This window comes from Bolinopsis microptera, chromosome 11 (assembly GCF_026151205.1).
Source record: "Bolinopsis microptera isolate Bmic1 chromosome 11, MBARI_Bmic_1.0, whole genome shotgun sequence".
In the NCBI taxonomy this organism is placed as follows: Eukaryota; Metazoa; Ctenophora; class Tentaculata; order Lobata; family Bolinopsidae; genus Bolinopsis; species Bolinopsis microptera.
In genome coordinates this window covers 11,780,651-11,800,938 of record NC_087082.1, presented here as the reverse complement: position 1 = coordinate 11,800,938, position 20,288 = coordinate 11,780,651, and the positions used below count along the sequence as shown (strand labels likewise).

Genomic DNA, 20,288 nt, shown 5'->3' with positions numbered 1-20,288 from the left:
GAGGTGCTCACAAATGGTCATTTTCCCAGCAGACCTGAAACCCAAAAATGGACGATAGGCCGAATTTGCATAAATTATGCAATTTTTTAATGCAAAAGTCGTTGATTTTCTAGCTTTAATGGTCCCACATGTTCCTTGGAAAGTGTACTGACAGAGTAAGGTAGCCAAAATTTAAAATAATATGAAAATAGGGCAAAATTACGCCGTTGAAGGCAAAAAAGGGTGTGGCCCGAAAATGCTCCCAAAACATGCTGGACCATATCAAAAACCTCCATTTCAGTTCTCATTGTGAAGAAGACTTTCCATTGTGTCTGTAATATATATGCCTGGTTTACAACTTGGGGCAGTCTAAACGTTTCAAATCTAGGATTTCATCATGGACGAAAACTATCACCTATTCTGGGATCACACCAAGATTTCTTCGCATATCTTTAACATCGATAAAATGTTGCCCATCTAGTTCATATGAGACTCCCAATGGTCCTAAACAAATCTCCTTACCCTTTAGATAATCATACTAAGAGATCAGAACTAATGAGTTAAAACTGAGAAAATTAGGAGGGTTTCTTATTACGTAGTCTTTTTTTGGGACACCCTGTATAAGGAAGTTAGTCTAATTTCTCGTACGGGTAAGAGTTTTAGCATATGCTCTACCTCTAGTTAGAGCATATGGATAAGACTCCATGCTTGGAAATGGGAACATTGGGACGATAAACAGTTTCTCGAGATAGCCAGTGTGTACTGTGTATGAATGATACGTTGGTGCCGTGATAGTAATCGGCTGGTTATTAACCATTAATTGATTAATTAATCGCATTGCTATTACATCATAAGTAGACTCATTACTTGATTGGCTTGTACAAGCTACCACTCTACCATGATAGTTAGTTTCATCAACAAATATTGTCCCGTTATGATTTGGTCAGTATAGCTTGAAATTAGTTCATTTTGTATAAATTCAATTAAAGTTTCGTTCTTTGTGAAATCATAGGTTGATGTGCCGACGCGTTTCGATTAGGATATCAATCTGGAAAAATATTAAATATTATAGTAATTAAATGAAGTATTGACCGTCCACGTGTGTTTATTTTAGATTTGCCTCGATGTGAAACATTCATCACAACTCAAATATTGATACGTAATACGCCTTTATCAGATATACAAAGTTCATTTGCTGACACATCATCTCTACCACTGTAGAAACTAAAACCAGATCTTCGCGATTTTCCCGAGGTTCTTAAAGGGGATCATCTTGACGGAAACTTTCGCGAATTTTAAAGATTCGATGGAGTACTGAGTCCCAATTAAACATATTTAATGGTTTTACAGTACTCTGTTCTCAAGACTATCTGTAAGTAATGATAACAGATAACCAGATCTAAGAAGCATCTAGTATATTATAGGATAATAAAATAGTAATAATGGAAGTAGACGAGGACGCTGAGTTGCTGCTTTCTTTCTCTCGGTGTACCACAAGTGACAAAGAATCCCTGGTTCATCAGTTTCTGAGGGTGAGTTTTCTGATTGACAGTAAATTAAGTTCATTCATTTTCACTCTCAACTGGAGTGTCACAATTCACATCCTCAATAAGAAGATATGAGAACACAAATAATTTCATGCAACTCAGGTGATTGGAAGTGGGCGTCTGGTAAGTGTGAGAGAAGCTGAGTTTTACCTTGAAATGACAGGCTGGGACATACAGGAGGCTCTGTCTTCCTACACAGAGGTTAACAGGGAAGGGAACAAGCTCTTGGCCATGAGTTTTGTTAAGGTGAGAACTTACTAGATTTGGTGCAACAAATAAATATAAATTAATTTGTGATGCCTGATCATGATTCATGATAGCCATGTTATAGTTATACATAATACTTATTAATTATATTATTATATATTATTAAACATAATACTATAATATGTTCTAATATTATCTAGCTGGTATGAATTAATTTATGATGTCTGGTTTGCCACTTCCTCGTAATACTAATATTCACGATTACTCACTATTCCTTATCAGGACATGACATTTGGTGAGGGTGAAAGTGTCCCTCCGAACTCAACTTTTACCAAAGTGTGGAGGATACGGAACAGTGGCCGTGAGACCTGGCCTTCTGGGTGTACCCTCAGATGTACTGATGGACACCGCTTCAACCCCCATACTGAGGTAGATATTAAGCTCTTATTTTCACTCTGTATATTCAATATTGATCTTATAGTACAGCTGTATCATATTTACTGGGCCGCGCTCAGCCTGTCATTCCGCCTAATCTCTATTCGGTTTGTAAACATGATAGCCTGAGGTCCCCAGGTAATATCATATTTGTAACCTTAATAAATTGTATTTATTTGTGAGTCACGCTCTTCACTGATTAACTGTTGTCTCTAACAACATCTACCTCAGGTCTCACTACTCACTAGATCCTATTATTAACAACACTAAAGTAACAACCTCCACCCCAGGTCTCACTAGATCCAATATTCCCTGGTTTTGAAAGTGACGTCAGAGTTGTTTTGTGTTCCCCACAGCTCTCTGGCACTTATCAGGTTTGTAGAGTAGCTTAGACAGGTTGTTAGATCTTTAGATGGGCAACGAATTTGTCTCAGTTCTCCACTCCTGATCATATTTGCTCCGACAGTTAGATGCGGAGGACATCACACTTGTAACAATCGCCTTGATACATATCTAGGTTAAAATGATTTTTTTAAATAGAAAGGAGAAATGGCGAGGTTTGCCACAATTTGGTCGTTGAAGAAAAATTGAGTTGAAACAGTAGAATTTGGGCTGGAATCTGAAAATGTCCTACCAGTAGGAAATTTTATGATTTTCCTCAAATCAAAGTTTTCTCCAGATATTCAGCTTCCAGTTCCTCGATGGTAACTTGTGTTACTCACACTAGGGTTGCCATTATCGGTACACAATTTTTTATCGCGATAATCGATAATTTTTTCAAAATTATCGCGATAATATCGGTTATCGGCGATAAATTAAGCAATATAATTGAAGTAATATTTGTATGCACTCTGCATACTTGCATTATGCTCCTATGCTATGTTACATCTTGTGCTGATTGCTTTGTTAAAGAATCAATTGCAATATTGCCCATTTATTTAAAAGCCCATATTTCATAGACAAAATATGTTCTTAAAGATTTATTATTGCTTCTAGCAAAAAATTTTTAAAAGTTTGCTCCTGTTAGCTGTGAACAGAACTATCTCCCGTGCAAGGGTATCTGTCCTTGCTACCGTAGTCGAATCGCTGCCCTAATGTAGGTCTGATAATTCTTTTGTCAGCGGGAAAGGATTGGAATCTGGCATCTGAAATTGTGGGAGTCGCCTGTGAGTCCTGAGGACCAATCGTCGAACTACTTGCGAAGCTCAATCCCTGTTAGTCTCTTTCTGCTTAAACAACCGCTAGTGCAGAGACTTAGTGTTACGTATCAAGGTTGACTTTGAGATCATTCTGTATTCTTGTCCTACATCTTCATCTAGAATACCGGGGACCGAGTAGAACTTTACCAGCGATACGAAGTGAAGGTTCTTTCTTTTGGCATATCGTGTACGTAGCCTATCGAGAAGGGTTTGAGAAAGTGGCGAGTCTATCTCAGATCTCTTCTAGCTTGCTGTCAATAAACTAAATAATCACTTCTGCTTGAGCGAGCATGCTTCCTTCTTTTACACAGAAACTCAGTTACAATCTTGAACGGTGCGAGAGCTAACTCAGTCTATTCTACATCCAGTTTTAGATTGCCTAGCTCCAAGTCATCTAAAATTCCGTGCACTTCATCAGTTATCCGGTCATATCTCTCCAACATACTGCACAGCGAGCTCAAACGGGTTTGGTAGTCTCGTTGCAGTGTGAGTTCCTTTCCGTGCTTCAACAAACAACAATAACCTTGTCTGACCATACAACCTCCAAGTTACCTAGTAGATGCGAAAAAAACCATCACACTGCAAACTATGCTAGCACTGGGATTTGACTTTACAAACAGAGAAATAGATTCGAAAAATATGTTAAATGTTGGCCATTTTACCCTAATAATAATGTGTCGAATATCGCGATAATTCTCGAAAATTATCGCGATAATCGATAACGATTTTTGGGAAATTATCGCCGATAATTATCGGCCGATAATATCGGTTGGCAACCCTAACTCACACTGACCTCAATGATTGGTCACTGGAAAATTTAGTTAAAACTGAAATTTCGATCACGGAAACGGCAAAAAAGCTTAGGTACATTCGAAAATCTTCCGAAATTTCTTCTTCTATTCTGAAGATGCAGGCTGTTAGAAATGCTATTAAAAAATGGCATCGTACCTTTTTGCCTATGATAGGAATCACTAGTTTTATCATGGGCGGGTTCCGTGTAATTATCTAAATACCACTAATTCAGTTACATTCCACCCACATTTTCTTGAAATACATATATTTATAATTGAGTTTGACCAAGAATCTCCCTCAGAGTAAATGGAGGATGTGCAGTCCGACGGGCATCTTCTTCGGGGATCCTATTTGGATGATAATAAAGGTGGAGTCATGTGGTGTATTAGGTATTGCACAACACTCCAACCTCCTCGCCTTCGGGTCAACTTCTGAGTTCTCCCCGATGAACCCTTTCTCTATGAGGTAAAGCTGATGTTGCTGTGTGCCTGACACCCTGTTCGATGAGCGCTCATTTTATTATAGCTGCCTTCTACATATCCGGTAAAGCTGTTTACAAAGTGTGCTGCCTCCAAAATTTGACAACTCCGAGCAGATTATTCGAAACACAGTCTTGACACTTGACTGATCAGATCAACTTTTAGCAGTTTACCTGCAATCCTGTTTCCACCCGCACACGCACGTCGCACAGTCACACGCAAAACCAATCGAATGTAAGCAAGCCAGTCACGTGTCTACTGTCTAATGGATTATGCGGAGTTTTACACACGCGTGTATTACAGTTAGCCGATACCACAGCCAGGTAGTCTATCTGTGTGATTATGATAACGGTTTGAGTGTACCGTACGCGTGTTTTACGCCTATTCAGCTCAGTTCGTCTTATTTCAATTTGTTTTGGCGGGACAATTTACTCTCGCAGGGCTATGTGTGGCAGTGGTTCGGATTTAAATCAGCATGTTCGTTGATGGACTAGATTATTGTTAGATTGTGTTACCTTTCTAGATTGTGTTATTTTTTTGTACTTTTAAGCTAATAACTTTATAAATTTACCAATGAAGCAGGGATTTCTAATGTGAATATCGAATAGCTCAATCTACATAAGTGACGAAGTGGGGTTCAGTTTTAACTTTTTGGTTTGCAAACTTAAAGTTCAAATCGAGCTATTAATGATCAGTCTAAACTAGTAGACCTGAATTTGTTTAGTTGTTGTAAATATTACGCTAAAATTTTTTTGGCTGACTGACGATAATGAGCGAATGTACTAAAATCTAATTTATTAATGAACATCTTATTTCTGTAAAGTGTACAATATTTGCAGATTGCAGCTTGTATTTTCACCCTTCGTTTAATTAGCATACTAGGATTTCCTGCAAATGATATCATCACTTAAACAATAAACACATCAACCTATTTTTTTTTTTTTACAATCTAATTACACTCATCAGTTGTACACTTAACTTTCATGTATACAATTGTTTAGGCTGAAAATAGAGCTGTAAACATTAAACTGTTGACAGTGTCATGTAGTCATGTGTACATTATAAGGTTCCGCATTTCATTTAGCTGTTTTAACCCTTAGGTATATTGCAACTGCTGCGGTATTTTCATTTCTCCAATTACATAAATTACAGTAGTAAATACATGTGTATTGTGTATATGGTGACTGCGAGTTATTTTTGTAATCTCATTGTATAAACGCGTATTTTGATTCCTCAGCGTGCTTTCTGCATGTCGACTATAATTGATAATTGACAACCAGTTTGTACGTGATCTCGCATTATTCATTCTTTCATTATTGAATATGTATTTGGATAAATCCTCATTGATATTTGTTGTCACTAAAATTTAAATGGCTCTTTGATTGAGTAGAGAGGCTCAGTTTTTAGTCCTCTACATTTAACTTGGTTAAATATTGTTGTTACTTTCTCCTTACACTTCTCTCTTCAAGCCATGATGCCCCAAAAAAGAAGAAGAGTCCGCCGTAGCAGTAAAAACGAACTTCAATTTGAGACCTACTATGTAACGGGTATATCCAGTGAGGGAGATGGGAGTGGAAGTGGAAGTTCCAATAATCTTAAAATTACTACCTGTCATACTGATTACCAGGTAATATCATTACCACTCTCAAGAATTGGATCTTTCATTTTTAACAATTCCAGAACAGTGCTTACCTGATTTAAAAGAATATTCCAACTTTAACATTGTAACTTTGAAACTGACCTCATTTTCTGAAACTCCACAGATATACGACATGTCGGGGGCACTGGAAAAGTCGCCCCCACCCTGCCACCCCAAGAATTTCTTTTTTGACAAGTGGGAAGATACTGACGTGACGCTAAACGTGGGGGACCTTGTCTTCAGAGGTCACAAGAAACATCTTGCACGATGTTGTCGGTCAGTGTTTATTTATTATTACAGATACATATTATCTTGTTTTAGTTCCATTATTAGAGCTGATCAACTTGAATAGAATTATTAACTTATTTAAATTACGGACATGTAATTGGGTAGATCTCACGTATGCCTTGGTATTTCAGGTATTTTGAGGGGATGTTTGGTAATAACATGCGAGAGTGCCGGAAGAAGGAGATAACAATTCACGAGGTAGACGAGGCCAGTTTCAGAGCCATCCTCACCAGTTTCTACACTGGGTTTCTGTCTGTTTGTTCTCAGTGTGTCATCAGGATTCTCAGAACAGGTTCGTAGCTCAGTGGATAGATAATCTTTAATTTGGGCAGATTTTTGTGCGTAATTGATATTACTATCAGTGGATTCGAGTCTGTGTTGTTTGCCTTGTTGAGGAAGGAACTGCTTTAGAACTGCTGAACCTGTTTGTTATAGCTTACAAGTATAATAACAGCTCATCGTACAAACTGGATAGAATAGTGTAAATTGTTCTAGCAACAAAGCTTTAAAATCACAGCTTGTAGTTAGTAAACTGCGAATTTCGATACTGAGCTATCTGTATAATTTTAAAGATATCCATCACCTAAACACCCCTCCCTCAGGAACGTTTCTACATTGTGAAGTGGTGAACGATGTGTGTGAGAATTACATGCTGTCTCATATGGCCCTAGCTACAGTGTTTGACGTGTTTGATATTGCAGCTGAGTTGGGTTATGAAAGGATCACCAACCAGGCCATCAAACTCATCTGCTCTAATCTAGGTGAGAAGATGGCAGTCATGGTGAGAAGATGGAAACTCATGTTTTAAGGAGGTTTCAATTTATTTGTTATTCGAAAAATTAGCTGAAATAAGCGACAAATTTAAACAAACCACTGAAAAACAAGTATTTTATTATACTTCACCCTCAGGACCAGAAGCTAACCTGTTTGAGACCGAGGATTTTCTGAACCTAACACCAGGAAGAATGTCTATTCTCCTAGACAACTGGTGGACTAACTGCAGTGAAACAGAGTTAGCAACAGCAGTTATACGCTGGGCTGCTCGCACGTGGGAGTGGTACGATATCCTGGCTCCTGGAGCTGTCACCTTGTCACCTGGATCAGGTGTTCTAACACCCTCCAGCTCTAGGAGGAGTAGCAGCACCTCTTTCAATGACAACGCTTCGTTTAATGACAGCGGAATTGTCGTAAGTGACGGATACTTGGTGGAGTTCTCTGAGGAAATGCTTGAGATTCCATCCCCTCCTCCCTCCCTTCCACCTCCCTTCCTTCCTCCCCCGCCCCCGGGTACTGTCTCTCCACCAACCTCCCTCCCAGGGACTTCAGACGATTTCACCGAGACTCCTTCTCCAAGATCCGGACGTACCACTAAAACTTACAAGAGACGCTCAAGAAGCTCACCAAGAAAAGCAGCGGAAACTTCAACCAGACAAGCTGTAGAAAGCAGCGGAAAACGAAAGCGAAAGCGAGAGGACGACACTGAAAGCGAAACCGAGTTGCAGATCCGAGGTCTAGCTCAGGTCCAGCAGGGACAGCGTGAGATCAGTGAGGTTCTCAAGAAACTGGAGTTTAATAACATGGAGATACGGTCTTTGCGGGGGTTCCTGAAGCAAGATATCATTGTGAAAGTTCCGGAAGTGTACCATCACATCAGACGGCTAGCTGGAGCGGTTCAGTATAGGTGTTTCCCAGAGAGAGGGTCTAAAGTATCAGTGTCTCTCTGCTATCACCGCTGTTACAGGTTAGTTATAGCTTTATTGGTTAGCTATCACCGCTGTTACAGGTTAGTTATAGGTTAGCTATTAATGTTTACTCAAAAAATATATATAATATCAATGGTAATAAGAAATTCATCCCCGTGGGGCACATGCATAAATATAAAATGTAAAGGAAATCTCAAACTATTCAATTTAGACTCTACCGGTAAAGTATGCAATGAAGGTTTATAACTTAAAGTTTTATTTTCCAATGGTTAATAGGTAAAGATAAAAAAAGTAAAACAAGACTGAGCACTTCAAAATTTGTAGAATTTGTAACTTGATTTGAAATACGCGGCGATAAAAAATAATGTCCAATGTTGGCAGTGTAATTGATGAGATATGCGACGTTTATTTATACAACAATCCAACGTTGATTTTATATTTTAGAAATATAAAATACCCTCTTTTTCCAGAACCTGCGAGAACCCTACCCGAACCACCGTCCTGTACTACTATCACAACAACAGGTGGCAAATCCTCGACAACGCCTTCAACATCAACCTCATCTCCGTCAAGTCCCTCGTTCTAAGCGACTTCCTCTACCTGTTCGGAATGCAGAAACTACCTGGACAGCAGGCAGAGCCACGAGCGTTCCGGTTCAACCAGTTTACGGGGGTGTGGAGTGAGATCGCTGTTCCGCCACATTCTTTTAATGCCAATGTGAGGTGTTTGGCGTACAAGGGTACTATTCTTATGATAGGTGCGTTGCTTTCGTTTTAATGGGATATATATTCTATAATCTGTGGTATTATAGATGTAAATATGTAAATTGTCCATCTTTTAATATATATTTGTACTCGCACATTTTTTGCAAAGCGCTGTAATTTACAGAATTCTGAAGCCTCGTGTTCGAGATACCATCTTTCAGCCGTCTTTTTTTTCTTCTTTTTTTTTCATTTTTACAAATTATACAAGGTACGTAATTACAGGAACTATGCCCTTAGCGGATGTGATGTTTCTAGCTCGATCAGAATTTATGGGGTCAGAATATTTGACAGATTTTAGTGACAGTCCATCTCTTTTGAATTTTATACTTTTTGAACTGCTCACTGAAACTTCACGACAAGGTCTACATCGTCAAAATTCCTGAAATTTCCGCATTTTTTCTTTACTTTTTGTCATCCATATCTTTAAATTTGGATCGTCATCTAAATTTATCACGTTGTAGCGTTACCCTACACAAGGCCTGCATTTTTTTAGAAAGCATTATTCGAAGAAGTTTGGCAATTTACTTGGTTACCATTTTGTTAATATTTCAGAAGTAATATATTTACAGGGGCGACAACTAGTCTGGATCCAGGATTGTCTACAGTCCAAAAAAGCTTTGTTAGAGTGTTACAATACATTCCTCACACTGACTCCTGGCAAGAGGTGGGTTTATAAATAACTGTAGATAACAGAGATATTATAGCAAAACATTTTTATACTGGGCCTCTTCTTTCCCCCAATTTTGTGGTCAATTAAACCGTGTTTTGATATTTCGCGAAATTAAATTGATTTTTCAGTGCTCATATCGTATTTGGTGATAATAATCACAATCGTATACTACAGATTTCAATAGGGAAATATCTACAAGTTGCCTCGTGGCAACTGAACCATATACCTAACTAATATTTAAATATGTCTCAATTCTCAAAAGCATTGTCCTCAACTAAGACACAAATTTCAAAAGAATGCTACTCTCAGTATCACATACTATTTACTAATCCTATTCCTATTGCAGCTAGAAACAGAGTTACCAATAACAAACTATCAGCTGCAACGTTACGTTAGTTCTATCATTGTACACGAGGGACTACTCTACTACGTATCTCATAATACTCTCTGCTCTTTCAATATCGGTGAGTTACTTAAACTTGTTTAGACCACGTGATGCCCATATAAGGAGTTTCACGTGATGCCCATATAAGGAGTTTCACTTTGGGGAATCTTCGCTAAGTTTCACGGTTGGCGAGTGCAGGAATATGATACAGGATGAAAATACAACAAGATATTGGGCTTTTTTTCTTGAAATTTCTGGGAATTAATAATAGTGTTATCGCTGAATAATCACGAAACGATAATTCTTATGAAACAAATAGCAAGCAGTTAGTTTTGCTAAACATTAGTGGTTTATACTGATCATGTTCTCTATTTTCAGACGAGGAAGCACCTCGGCAGAGGGTGGTAGCGGTGATAAGTCAGATGTTCACTGATATCAGTAACTATTGGCTCTTTGCTTACCGGGACACAATAATAATATTGGGTGGTCTCTGTACCGTACAGGTCAGATAATTTCTAGCTTTCCAGCTAATTATAGATACTTAATTTTCGTATTTATGTTGGAACTAAATGTCTAAATATCCAATTGTTTGCATAATTTTTTGACTTCTTTATATGAAAGGGCTGCATCTATCACGTGCCCTGGTAAAAATAAAAACAACCAGGAAGAAATGTTTAATTTTGGTTTATCCGTTGAGCATTTGAAAGACTTCCTGCGACCAAGTAATCATGAATCATATCTGAGTTACGGTTATAGCTGTAGTGGGGTGTTCCTTGCAGGAGACCTAGCTGTTTTTAGTAAAGATCAGCATAGTTTCCTAAGAATCTGTATCAACACAGCTTCTGAGGTACATGTGTCAGTTATTGTGCGACAATTATAATTGATACATGTGACTTTGAAAATAGGATCAACTGCCACAAATGAAAAGGAGATCGGCTTTTCGAAAGATTGCTTGCTCGCGTCGCCGGGCGCGCTGCGCGCTTATTTATCATAATTAAGAAGTCACCACATGATACGTAGTGACTTACATAGTTTAATATTGCCTCTCTTTAATTACCTGCATTTATTGTCTTCACCAATGTCCATGAAGCTTTTTTTTGTCTCTCTGTTGCCAAGGAAATTGATGCAGACATAATTGACGAAATCTTTACATTGCTAAGTGATGTTGAATACCTTATGTACTGGTTGGGATAGTTGCCCGCTTCAAATGAAAGTTTGTCCTCATCTGCGGAGTTGAATGATCAAGATATGAAGTTTCAGTGATATCTGATGTTTCATCGTTAGATTAGCGAGAAATCAAAAATCCCAGTGGTATCAGCACATCCAGACATTTTATGAGATGTGTTAGTCTCTTACCTCCACTAAGACCTGGCACTTCCATAAAGCTGGCATCTTTTTCTATCTGTATCTGATCGTCTGTAGCAGAATATTTCACAGTCGTTAAATAGAAATTCCTATGTCGAAGATAAACGTTTTTGGAGTCACCTATTACCCGAAATGAGACGGCTCCTTCGTATGCTGTGTGGAGACCTTCAACTACTTCGAACCTGCAGTATTTGTATTGCTATCTCTGTAAACTAATTAGGGGTTTTTATTGTAATCATTCTTAATAAGCCATGCTTTAACTACCCACCATACGATTAACAAAACTTACACGTGATATCATTACACTTGCTATCAATAAAATGTATATGTAACGTATCGGTATTATATGTACCTAGTTGCCTCTTTTTTGTTGGTCGTACAGACGACTACATTCCTTATATCTCCTACTTTCATGTACCCAACTATCTCTGGCTGATACCCGTTTAGTAGCAATGCTACTATACCAATCTCTGGAAAATATCAAAGATTTTAAAATTTTATTAACTCTCATTTTATCAACTCTACATATCAGTCAATGGGTTATCATTTATTAGCTTCAGTACGAACTGATAGTAGCGCTTGGTTCACCAAATGTGGAAAAAACAAAGTTTAACTTTTTTCCACTTAAAAATATTTTACCGGGGTAAGCACCGGGATCTAATGCTCTATCTTATAATAGTGGCCACCCTGACCACAGCCCCCTACGAAGAAGAAGAAGAAGATAGAAGCGCCCGGATTGAAATTGAAGACATGATTGTATTTACTGAAGCAGATTCTCAGCATAATAATCTACATTATAAATTTATAAATTCTTGCCTCACCTGATTGAAATCTGTGAACCAGAGTTAGCAATAGAATTGAGAACGTTAAAATCCGATACATGATAATACCTGGAGGGTTGACGGTTGTTAAAGTGTCTCAAGTTATGACTTTTGGTCTCATGGATCAGCATTTAAACAACAAATTAGCAAACAAAGAAGTTAATTTTGATATTTAAAGGGCAATATTTTGTTCATTATTAAAAGAGACAAACAACGATTGTATCAGGATTAAAATACTAGAAAATCGATGACTACAACTTCTGTTTCGTCGACGTTAATGTTGTTTTGGTTTTGACTATCATGGTTATGATTGTGGTGACTTATTACAACTTATTGTGTGTTAAGTGAAAGGTCTACCGAAAAATAAGACTTAATCTCAGAAAGTGTATATCGTTCATTTAGAAGACAACTATTCAAACAAAACATACAAATTATTTATCAGAAACAAAATAAACTCGATAGCTCTCTCCTGTTCCCTGAGAAATTTTCGCAACAATTATAAATCTGGACCAGTGCTACCTAGACATGCCACTTAATAACACAGATTGGTCTTCAGTTCTCCCAGTACCTACTGCACGTGCCATGCTCGTTAATATTATTTCCTTAGCCTCTGCACGTGCGCGAGAACTGTATGTTTAGTTTCTCAACCTCTTACTCTAAAGTGTCTGAGTACTTATACTCTTATACTCTGAGGACGCACTCCCACTGCTCATTAATGAGTTATTTAATTACCTCCCTACTTTCATGATTAACTCATTACGCACGTGCTTATTTCGTCACTGGTCACGGACAACATTACTGGGCGGCGCCTGGGGTCCCCAGGTACGGACAACAGTTTACGTTTACTGTTGGTGAGCACGTTTGGATGAGGGTAATATCAAAGAATATGCTGGTTGTCCGTGGTTACTGGTTAATACGGAAATAAACAAAGGAAAACTTAGTTCATAACTTACCGACCCGTGCAGCTCCAAACTGCGTCTCGTTGCCGGGTATACTACTTTAACTATATTAATAATATTGGGGGGGGGTGACACGTCCGTCTATGTCCGCTTGTCTCATAGAATCCAAAACGGACAGGACAGGACATGACAAGACATAGGCGGACATAAGCGGATATAAGCGGACATAATTGGCGGACATTGGTGACTGTTAGCAGCAAAATTTGTAAAATTTTGTCAAATTTTGTAAAATTTTGTTAAATTTTGTAAAATTTTGTTAAATTTTGTTAAATTTTGTTAAAGTTTTCTAGATTTTGTTAATTTTTGTTAAAATTTGCTAATGAGGCAGGTGTCCCGGGTGATACCTTTTTTAAAAGTCAAATTTTATGTGGTTCACCCTGTAGATCCTGTTTTAAAGGTTTATCCGAGATCGCTTTACAAGGGGAGAAGGGGGGAACAAGAGCGCATTACAAGGGGGGAACCCTCGAGTCCAACATCGTATATCGAAGGGTAGGTGCGGACTTTGAATACGAAAAAATATTTTCGGCTAATAATGATCAGGGCAGCATAAAACATGAAAAAGAATAGTTTTCAGAAAAACTTTGAAAAATGTTTATCGATAGCATAGGATTGTGTACCTTAATAAATCTAATCAAGAATGAATCCACAAAGAGCCCTGTGCCAAGAACAAAGAGCATAGTCGACTAGGCCTATATGTTATTAGTTACTGACGAATAGATCATGGCAATTAATTTTAGTTTTAGTTTAACTGAATGTTTATTTTATATAACATTTATGACCAGCAATACTGCAACTATTTGATTCCTCTTGTAATGTTACATTGCAGATAGATATATGGTTTAAGAGGGAATGGTATGTCCAAGTTGTTGCTTCTGAATATGACCCATGTTCTCTTTGGAGTTGGGAGTGGTGTATAGCTGTATACGATATTATCTACTATCTAGGTTAGGAATTTTACAATCTGTTATTCCTGCTTTGAAAATAAAAGTCTTTTTGAGACAATTAAACAAATTCAAATTGCAGCCAGGGACATACACCGAAACTGTTTAATGATTTGGTCGGGGAAATAACTTCATGTTCGGAAAATGTACTAGATTAAAGCAATATGTTTTGGCACTTTCAAAATTTTTTATAATGAGCATAGTCGACTAGGCCTAACTTTTAAAGTAGTTTTGTTGTTGGGCTTCAGTGAAATTCAGTCTTTCTAATTCTTCTCAAAAAGTAAATTTTTCCCAGGCATGCTTTCCGAGACTGTATCGCAATTAAGGGGATACCTCGATAAAACCAAAATTATAATTCGGATGAACAAAAAACGCCAGTGCCAATAACTGTACCTTACATTCCAAAATAACTCATCTTTTCTGATCTCAGCCCATGAACATTGAAGAAATAGTATAAGCTATAATTGTGGTAGCAAAATTCCCTGTCCTCCACATAACTTCAATATGGATCAGCTGACCAAATGCAAGGTGAGATGAGTAGGTATCATCTTACTACTCAACCGGCTATCTACTCTGTGACCTTCTAGTTTTACAATTTGACTTCATTTATTTATATTTAGTTCCTTCATTGGTTACAGATTCCATATTCTATTTTGCATTTTTCTTTATTCGTGCTGACCATTTTTTATCGATAACTGCCTCTTAAAGATTCAATAGGCATATTGAGAGTAAAGGATTTTGCCTTTTTCTAGGATGGTCGATTATTCCTTTTTATTGTATTAAATCTTACTACTCAACCGGCTATTTACTCTTTGACCTTCTTATAGTTTTACAATTTGACTTCATTTATTTATATTTAGTTCCTTCATTGGTTACGGATTCCATATCCTATTTTGCATTTTTCTTTATTCATGTTTACCGTTTTTTATCGATTACTGCGTCTTACAGATTCAATAGACATATTGAGAGTAAAGGATTTTGCATTTTTCTAGGATGGCCGATTATTCCTTTTTATTGTTTCAAATTAGGTGAAAAGTTTTAAAATAATAAATATTCAGCCACGAACTGCAATGTCCGAATACTCCTTTACCAAACTTCCTGTTGCAGTAACTCTCCCTATAAGTGCCAACAGAACTCACGAATTCCTGAAAGGGGCTATCTACAGCTTCAGCCCCCTAAACATGACCCTATCAATCACAATCCTCGTCCAGAACATTCTAATTATCGTATGCTACTACACTGACAAGGCTAGATTCGTGCCAGCTACTTTCATTGCTATAGCAACGAGTAACATCATCATGGCTCAGGGTGACCTAGCTCTCTCCATCGTGGGGAACCTAGTCTACGGTTCTCTGGAACTAAACCTGAAGTACTTGTTTTACAGTCTCTACATATACCAAGGAACATGCGCGGTTGGGGAGACATGCTCCAAGTTTTATAATGTGGTTTTGAGTGTGGTCTTGACGCTGAAAGTGGCCAGACCCTACACTGCCATTAACATTAAGAGGGTGAGACTAGTCATGGTGATTGTAACTGTGGTATGTGCTGTGTTACATTGCTTTGACGGGGTTGCTGTGTTTTACCTGAATGAGACGACCAGGTTTCAAGTCTACGAGACTCGCATCAACACAGTCAGCACACTTCCCATCCCCGGTCTCTGGACTCTTGTCTACATCTCCTGTCTCGCCAACACCAACTCTACCCTCTGTTTGAACCCTGATGGCTCTAATTCTGTGTTAACATCTCTGCTCTTCACAATACACGTGGGAGTGCCACCATTTATCGTTTTTGTCAGCATGGGGTTCCTGGTTTTCAAACTGTCTCGATCTCCAGTGAATGAAACTATATGGAGACATGTCGTCATCACTGTGTCTCTTGTCTCTACCCTCTTCTTTTTCTGCAACGCTTCTTTTCTCGGGGTTGCTGCTTTCAGCTACTTTCAGTTTGACGTCGGTGACTTTGTAAAGAATACAGATTTTAAATACTCCTACCTAACCAGAGGGAAAGTCACTGGGTTTGCAGTGTTCACTTTACCGTTAATAAATGCTGCTCTATTCCCTCTAATCCTCATCACAAGAGACAGACCGGACTTTTTTAGACGGATTTTTAGTAGAGTAAGGGACAGCTATAGAAACTTGCTGAATAATGAAGATAGTGACAGTTATCCTTATACTTAGACTCTAAGACCCCAGTTAGACGGCTTGTCATCGATTGCGAGATGTGTGACGTGCCGTCTAGCTAGGATTGCGAGATGTGTGACGTGCCGTCTAGCTAGGATTGCGAGATGTGTGACGTGCCGTCTAGCTAGGACCGAACACTTCATCTCGTCCCTTATTCTAAACGCCACACGCGACGTAAACGTGATCGAAATATTTCTGAACTTATTAATATACAAGTCGAGTTCTTGCACAATACCATATCTTAGACTCGAACAAACTTTTTTTGACAGAGGGGCACTTATCTTTTTCTAAATTATATCTTGTACATGTCTTCAACGTAACTTTAAATTGTTCAGTGAACTCACGAGATTTTGATGATTTATTTTAAACAAAGTTACGAGACAAATCCTTGCAAACCCATAATTCAGAACGAAATTGTCCTACAACAGCATAACGGGGTCATTTATTACTTCATACACAAAACAGATAACAGACAGAATCGCTATAAGGCATCCGAGGGAAAGCTGAGGCGGCGAGAACGTGGGGTGGGAAACAAATTAATTTGTTCATAGTTCGTCATTGACACGGCCAGCATCAGTGAGATCCAATGATTTATTCATAGCTCTTCATTGACAACAACAACGACATTCTTATTGACAAAGCCAGAACCAATGAGATCCAATGATTTATCCATAGCTCGTCATTTGCAGGACCAAGTTCAACCAAGTTCAGACACAGTATGATTTAAACATTAGATCGTACCCTTTTCATCACCTTTACACTTGGGGTCGTTCACATATTATGCGGTCATTTAGACACCCCCTCCCTCTCCCTCAGTGATTACGTAATATGTGAACAACCCCTTGCCACCACACTATATCAGTATCACTCCCTAACTTGACTGTTAAATGCAGGGAGGCGGCAACTGGCAGAACAGAGAGATCCTGATCTACAATCTGACCTCGGAGTCCTGGACCATCATCCAGAACCACAAGCCCTCCCCAATGTACGAGATGTTAACTGGCATGATCTACCATGATAAGGTCAGCTCTTTTCATTTAACTGGGCTAGAATTTACATAATGTGTTGAGATCATGAGATGTGTTAGGCTGCAGCTCTCCCTCTCACTTAAATCTCGACTAATGTTATTTCTAGCCAGATGGTTATAAACTGACTGCAAACCTCAACTGTTATCAGCCAAATTCTAAATTAAATTATTCATTCTTATAGAGCTATGATCAATTTATTTTAAAATCAACTTGGTCACATCTCGTCAAAGTAGATTTTTAATCAATTCAACTCCTAGTTTGACCGGGTAATAAATCCTCATCTCATCAGATATACACAGTGAGTCACGCTGCAGTAGGAGGTGACAGTGTAGCTAAGGTAGAGCTGTTCGACCTGACACGACACAAGTGGAAGAAAGGAACCAACTTAAAGTTAGTTCACTATAGTCAGGGGTCGTTTATGTATTTCGTTATGGTTATCACTTTTAGCTTTTTAGGCCAATTTTTAAACCCCCCCCCTCCCCCTCCCTAATCAGTTATACGTATAGCTATTGTGTTAAAACTACGCTAGTGTAACCATTTAGAAGCTCCCTCACTGCCCCCTCACTGAATATGTAATGTATGAACTAAGTGGTTAGATAGGTGGGGCCCGCTAACACGTGTTCTACTTCGTGGGCAATAATAGTTATTTCTGGAAACCGTTTAGTTATAGCTTAGCAGCTTTGGACAACTTGAGGTTTTTAAAACATTTTTATGCTTTGTTGTACTATATATCCATAGCTATGATAATGAACGTTTGATTATGATTTGTTCCACCAATACTTACTACTTGATAACACAGTACACTCCCAGGTACGACAGTCCGGTACACTGTGTAGAGTACGGTCTCACTGTGGGCTGCATGCTCGTCAAACCTCAGGAATCAGACTAACTTCCTACATTCTTAGCTTTCTAACTTCCTAGATTCCTAGCTTCCTAACTTCCTAGCTTCCTAACTTCCTAGCTTCTTAACTTCCTAACTTCCTACATTCTTAGCTTCCTAACTTCCTACATTCCTAGCTTCCTAACGTCCTAGCTTCCTAACTTCCTAACTTCCTACATTCATAGCTTCATAACTTCTTAGCTTTTTAGCTTCTTAACTTCAAAGTGTGTTCGAGCTGACTATTTGATAACTTTTTTAATCGTCCCATTAACCTTACTTTGTAGCGAACTTTTTGTTAATGTCTTATTTAGAATTTAAAATTTACTTTTAAGTTCACTAAACAATTTTAAGATTTATAATATGCGACCAACTTTGTTTCTAATATTGTGAGAGTGAACGGTGAAATCGCAAATATATCATGTGATACAGTTGATACTGTCACTTTCACTTTCACGTTCGCTTTCTTAATTCTTTGTTTTTCTTCCTTGTGCATTGTCCACCTCACAATAGAGTCCTTTCTTTGAATATAAATGCTAAACTTTATCTATGTGTAAAAGAAAAAGACGTATTGCAGTTTTCTGTAATCATTTGTAGTCGATATATTCTAATTCAAATATAAATGAATGAAGTAAAATTTTAAAGATAATTTGAACGTTAGATATTTTAAGAATTAAGTGATAGTTGCTACCTTATCTATCAAATCCTATTGCATCATTAAGAATGAGATCATACAAAACGTCCAATAGAATTTAGAAAATGTGCTTGTTTGGCGATCAAGTTTTGGTCGTAATATTTGCAAGTCTAAATGAGTATTATAATAATGCTATGCAATAGGATGTGAGTCTATTTAAAGTGTTTATCTACTCATTAATTTATGATTGACAAATTTAAAATCTGATCTAAGTTTCGTTTAAATAGAGTAACAGGTAAATGTAATGTATGATACATTTTATGTTTAACTTTAATATGCATTATTTTATATCTGATATTAATTTAAATGGGCATATTTGTAAAAACGTTATGTTATATTCTTATATTTATGCTATTATTTTTTATCTCAGACATTTTTAAGTTCCATAATCTTAAATCTGCTCTAATTATAAAATTGAAAATATGATTATTACAATTAATATTATAAGGGGTGTAATTTACGACTTATTGTTATTGTGTATGTATCATACAAATTTAAACGAAATAATGTGTTAAGTTTTAAGTTTAAACTGTTAAAGTTTGGAGTTTGATTATGGGCTCTGAGTGAGTTGCCATTCTTAAGCGAGTTAAATTTTTAAAGCGAGTTGTATTTTAAAGTGAATTGTATTTTAAAGTGAGTTATAATTTTAATCTTCGATCAATTTATTTTATTGACGGTTACACAAATTATTTTCTAAGATATGGGATTATATAGAATGATTTTACATCTTCGTACATTGAAAATTCAATTTAAACTGTTTAGTAGATCACTAGGGCTGTTGAAACTACTTTTTTTTAAACAACCCATAGGAAAAATTTCATTTGTGTCCTAAAAGGCGAAGTCTTATTTTGAACTTCTACACAATTGAATTATTAGTTTTCTACACGAGTTCGATCTTTTAATGTATACACTCTTTATTTGAAATATACCTTATAACGTTTGATTTGTAAAATGCGTTGATAATGTACGTGTAATTAACTTGTTTAATTTGTAGTAATCTTAATTTAAATGTAATAGAGTACTTTTAATTTCAATAATTCAACAATTGTAGTGGCAGGGCTTGCATCTGTTTTTGCATGGTCGACTTGAGGTCTGTATTATAGGTTTCACATTGTTTTAAATTAATTTTCTTTACATTTACACATTTCAATTTTAATCATGACAACGGCATTGTTATTGCATTTACATAAATTGAAAATAATACGATAGCTGATGTTTTGCTGAAAATGGGTAGATGGAATATAAAAACTTTTTTAGCGAACGTTCACAGCAGAAACCTTAACAAAACGAAAAGTTGTATTTTCAAAATCCTGTCCCATTTTCAAATATGAAATGT

At 37.3% G+C, this 20,288-nt stretch overlaps 3 protein-coding genes across 3 annotated transcripts in view; all 3 read left to right on the top strand.

The window, feature by feature from the left end:
* LOC134822801 (inositol oxygenase-like) overlaps positions 1 to 20,288 on the top strand; it is an 81,298-nt gene that overhangs the window by 19,382 nt on the left and 41,628 nt on the right. The window lies entirely within an intron of this gene.
* Positions 1,635 to 5,928, top strand: LOC134822805 (protein ILRUN-like). The gene is made up of 4 exons (XM_063834068.1): positions 1,635 to 1,772; positions 2,016 to 2,162; positions 2,459 to 2,542; positions 4,461 to 5,928. Exons 1-4 carry the CDS (start codon positions 1,683 to 1,685, stop codon positions 4,626 to 4,628), a joined length of 489 nt encoding a protein of 162 aa, XP_063690138.1. The 5' UTR covers positions 1,635 to 1,682; the 3' UTR covers positions 4,629 to 5,928.
* Positions 6,060 to 20,106, top strand: LOC134822796 (uncharacterized). The gene is made up of 12 exons (XM_063834053.1): positions 6,060 to 6,265; positions 6,402 to 6,553; positions 6,697 to 6,857; positions 7,168 to 7,326; positions 7,475 to 8,306; positions 8,739 to 9,025; positions 9,602 to 9,696; positions 10,049 to 10,166; positions 10,466 to 10,590; positions 17,247 to 17,375; positions 17,671 to 17,771; positions 18,192 to 20,106. The coding sequence occupies exons 1-12, from the start codon at positions 6,110 to 6,112 to the stop codon at positions 18,268 to 18,270; spliced, it is 2,394 nt and encodes a 797-aa protein (XP_063690123.1). The 5' UTR covers positions 6,060 to 6,109; the 3' UTR covers positions 18,271 to 20,106.

Bases quoted from the DNA above. Each gene is read 5' to 3' on its own strand.
- LOC134822805 (XM_063834068.1), top strand. From the start codon at position 1,683: ATGACAGGCTGGGACATACAGGAGGCTCTGTCTTCCTACACAGAGGTT. The intron at 1,773-2,015 runs GTGAGAACTTAC...ATTCCTTATCAG, and splicing joins TGGCCATGAGTTTTGTTAAG to GACATGACATTTGGTGAGGG. The intron at 2,543-4,460 runs GTTTGTAGAGTA...AATCTCCCTCAG, and splicing joins AGCTCTCTGGCACTTATCAG to AGTAAATGGAGGATGTGCAG.
- LOC134822796 (XM_063834053.1), top strand. From the start codon at position 6,110: ATGATGCCCCAAAAAAGAAGAAGAGTCCGCCGTAGCAGTAAAAACGAA. The intron at 9,697-10,048 runs GTGGGTTTATAA...TTCCTATTGCAG, and splicing joins ACACTGACTCCTGGCAAGAG to CTAGAAACAGAGTTACCAAT. The intron at 10,591-17,246 runs GTCAGATAATTT...TGTTAAATGCAG, and splicing joins GTGGTCTCTGTACCGTACAG to GGAGGCGGCAACTGGCAGAA.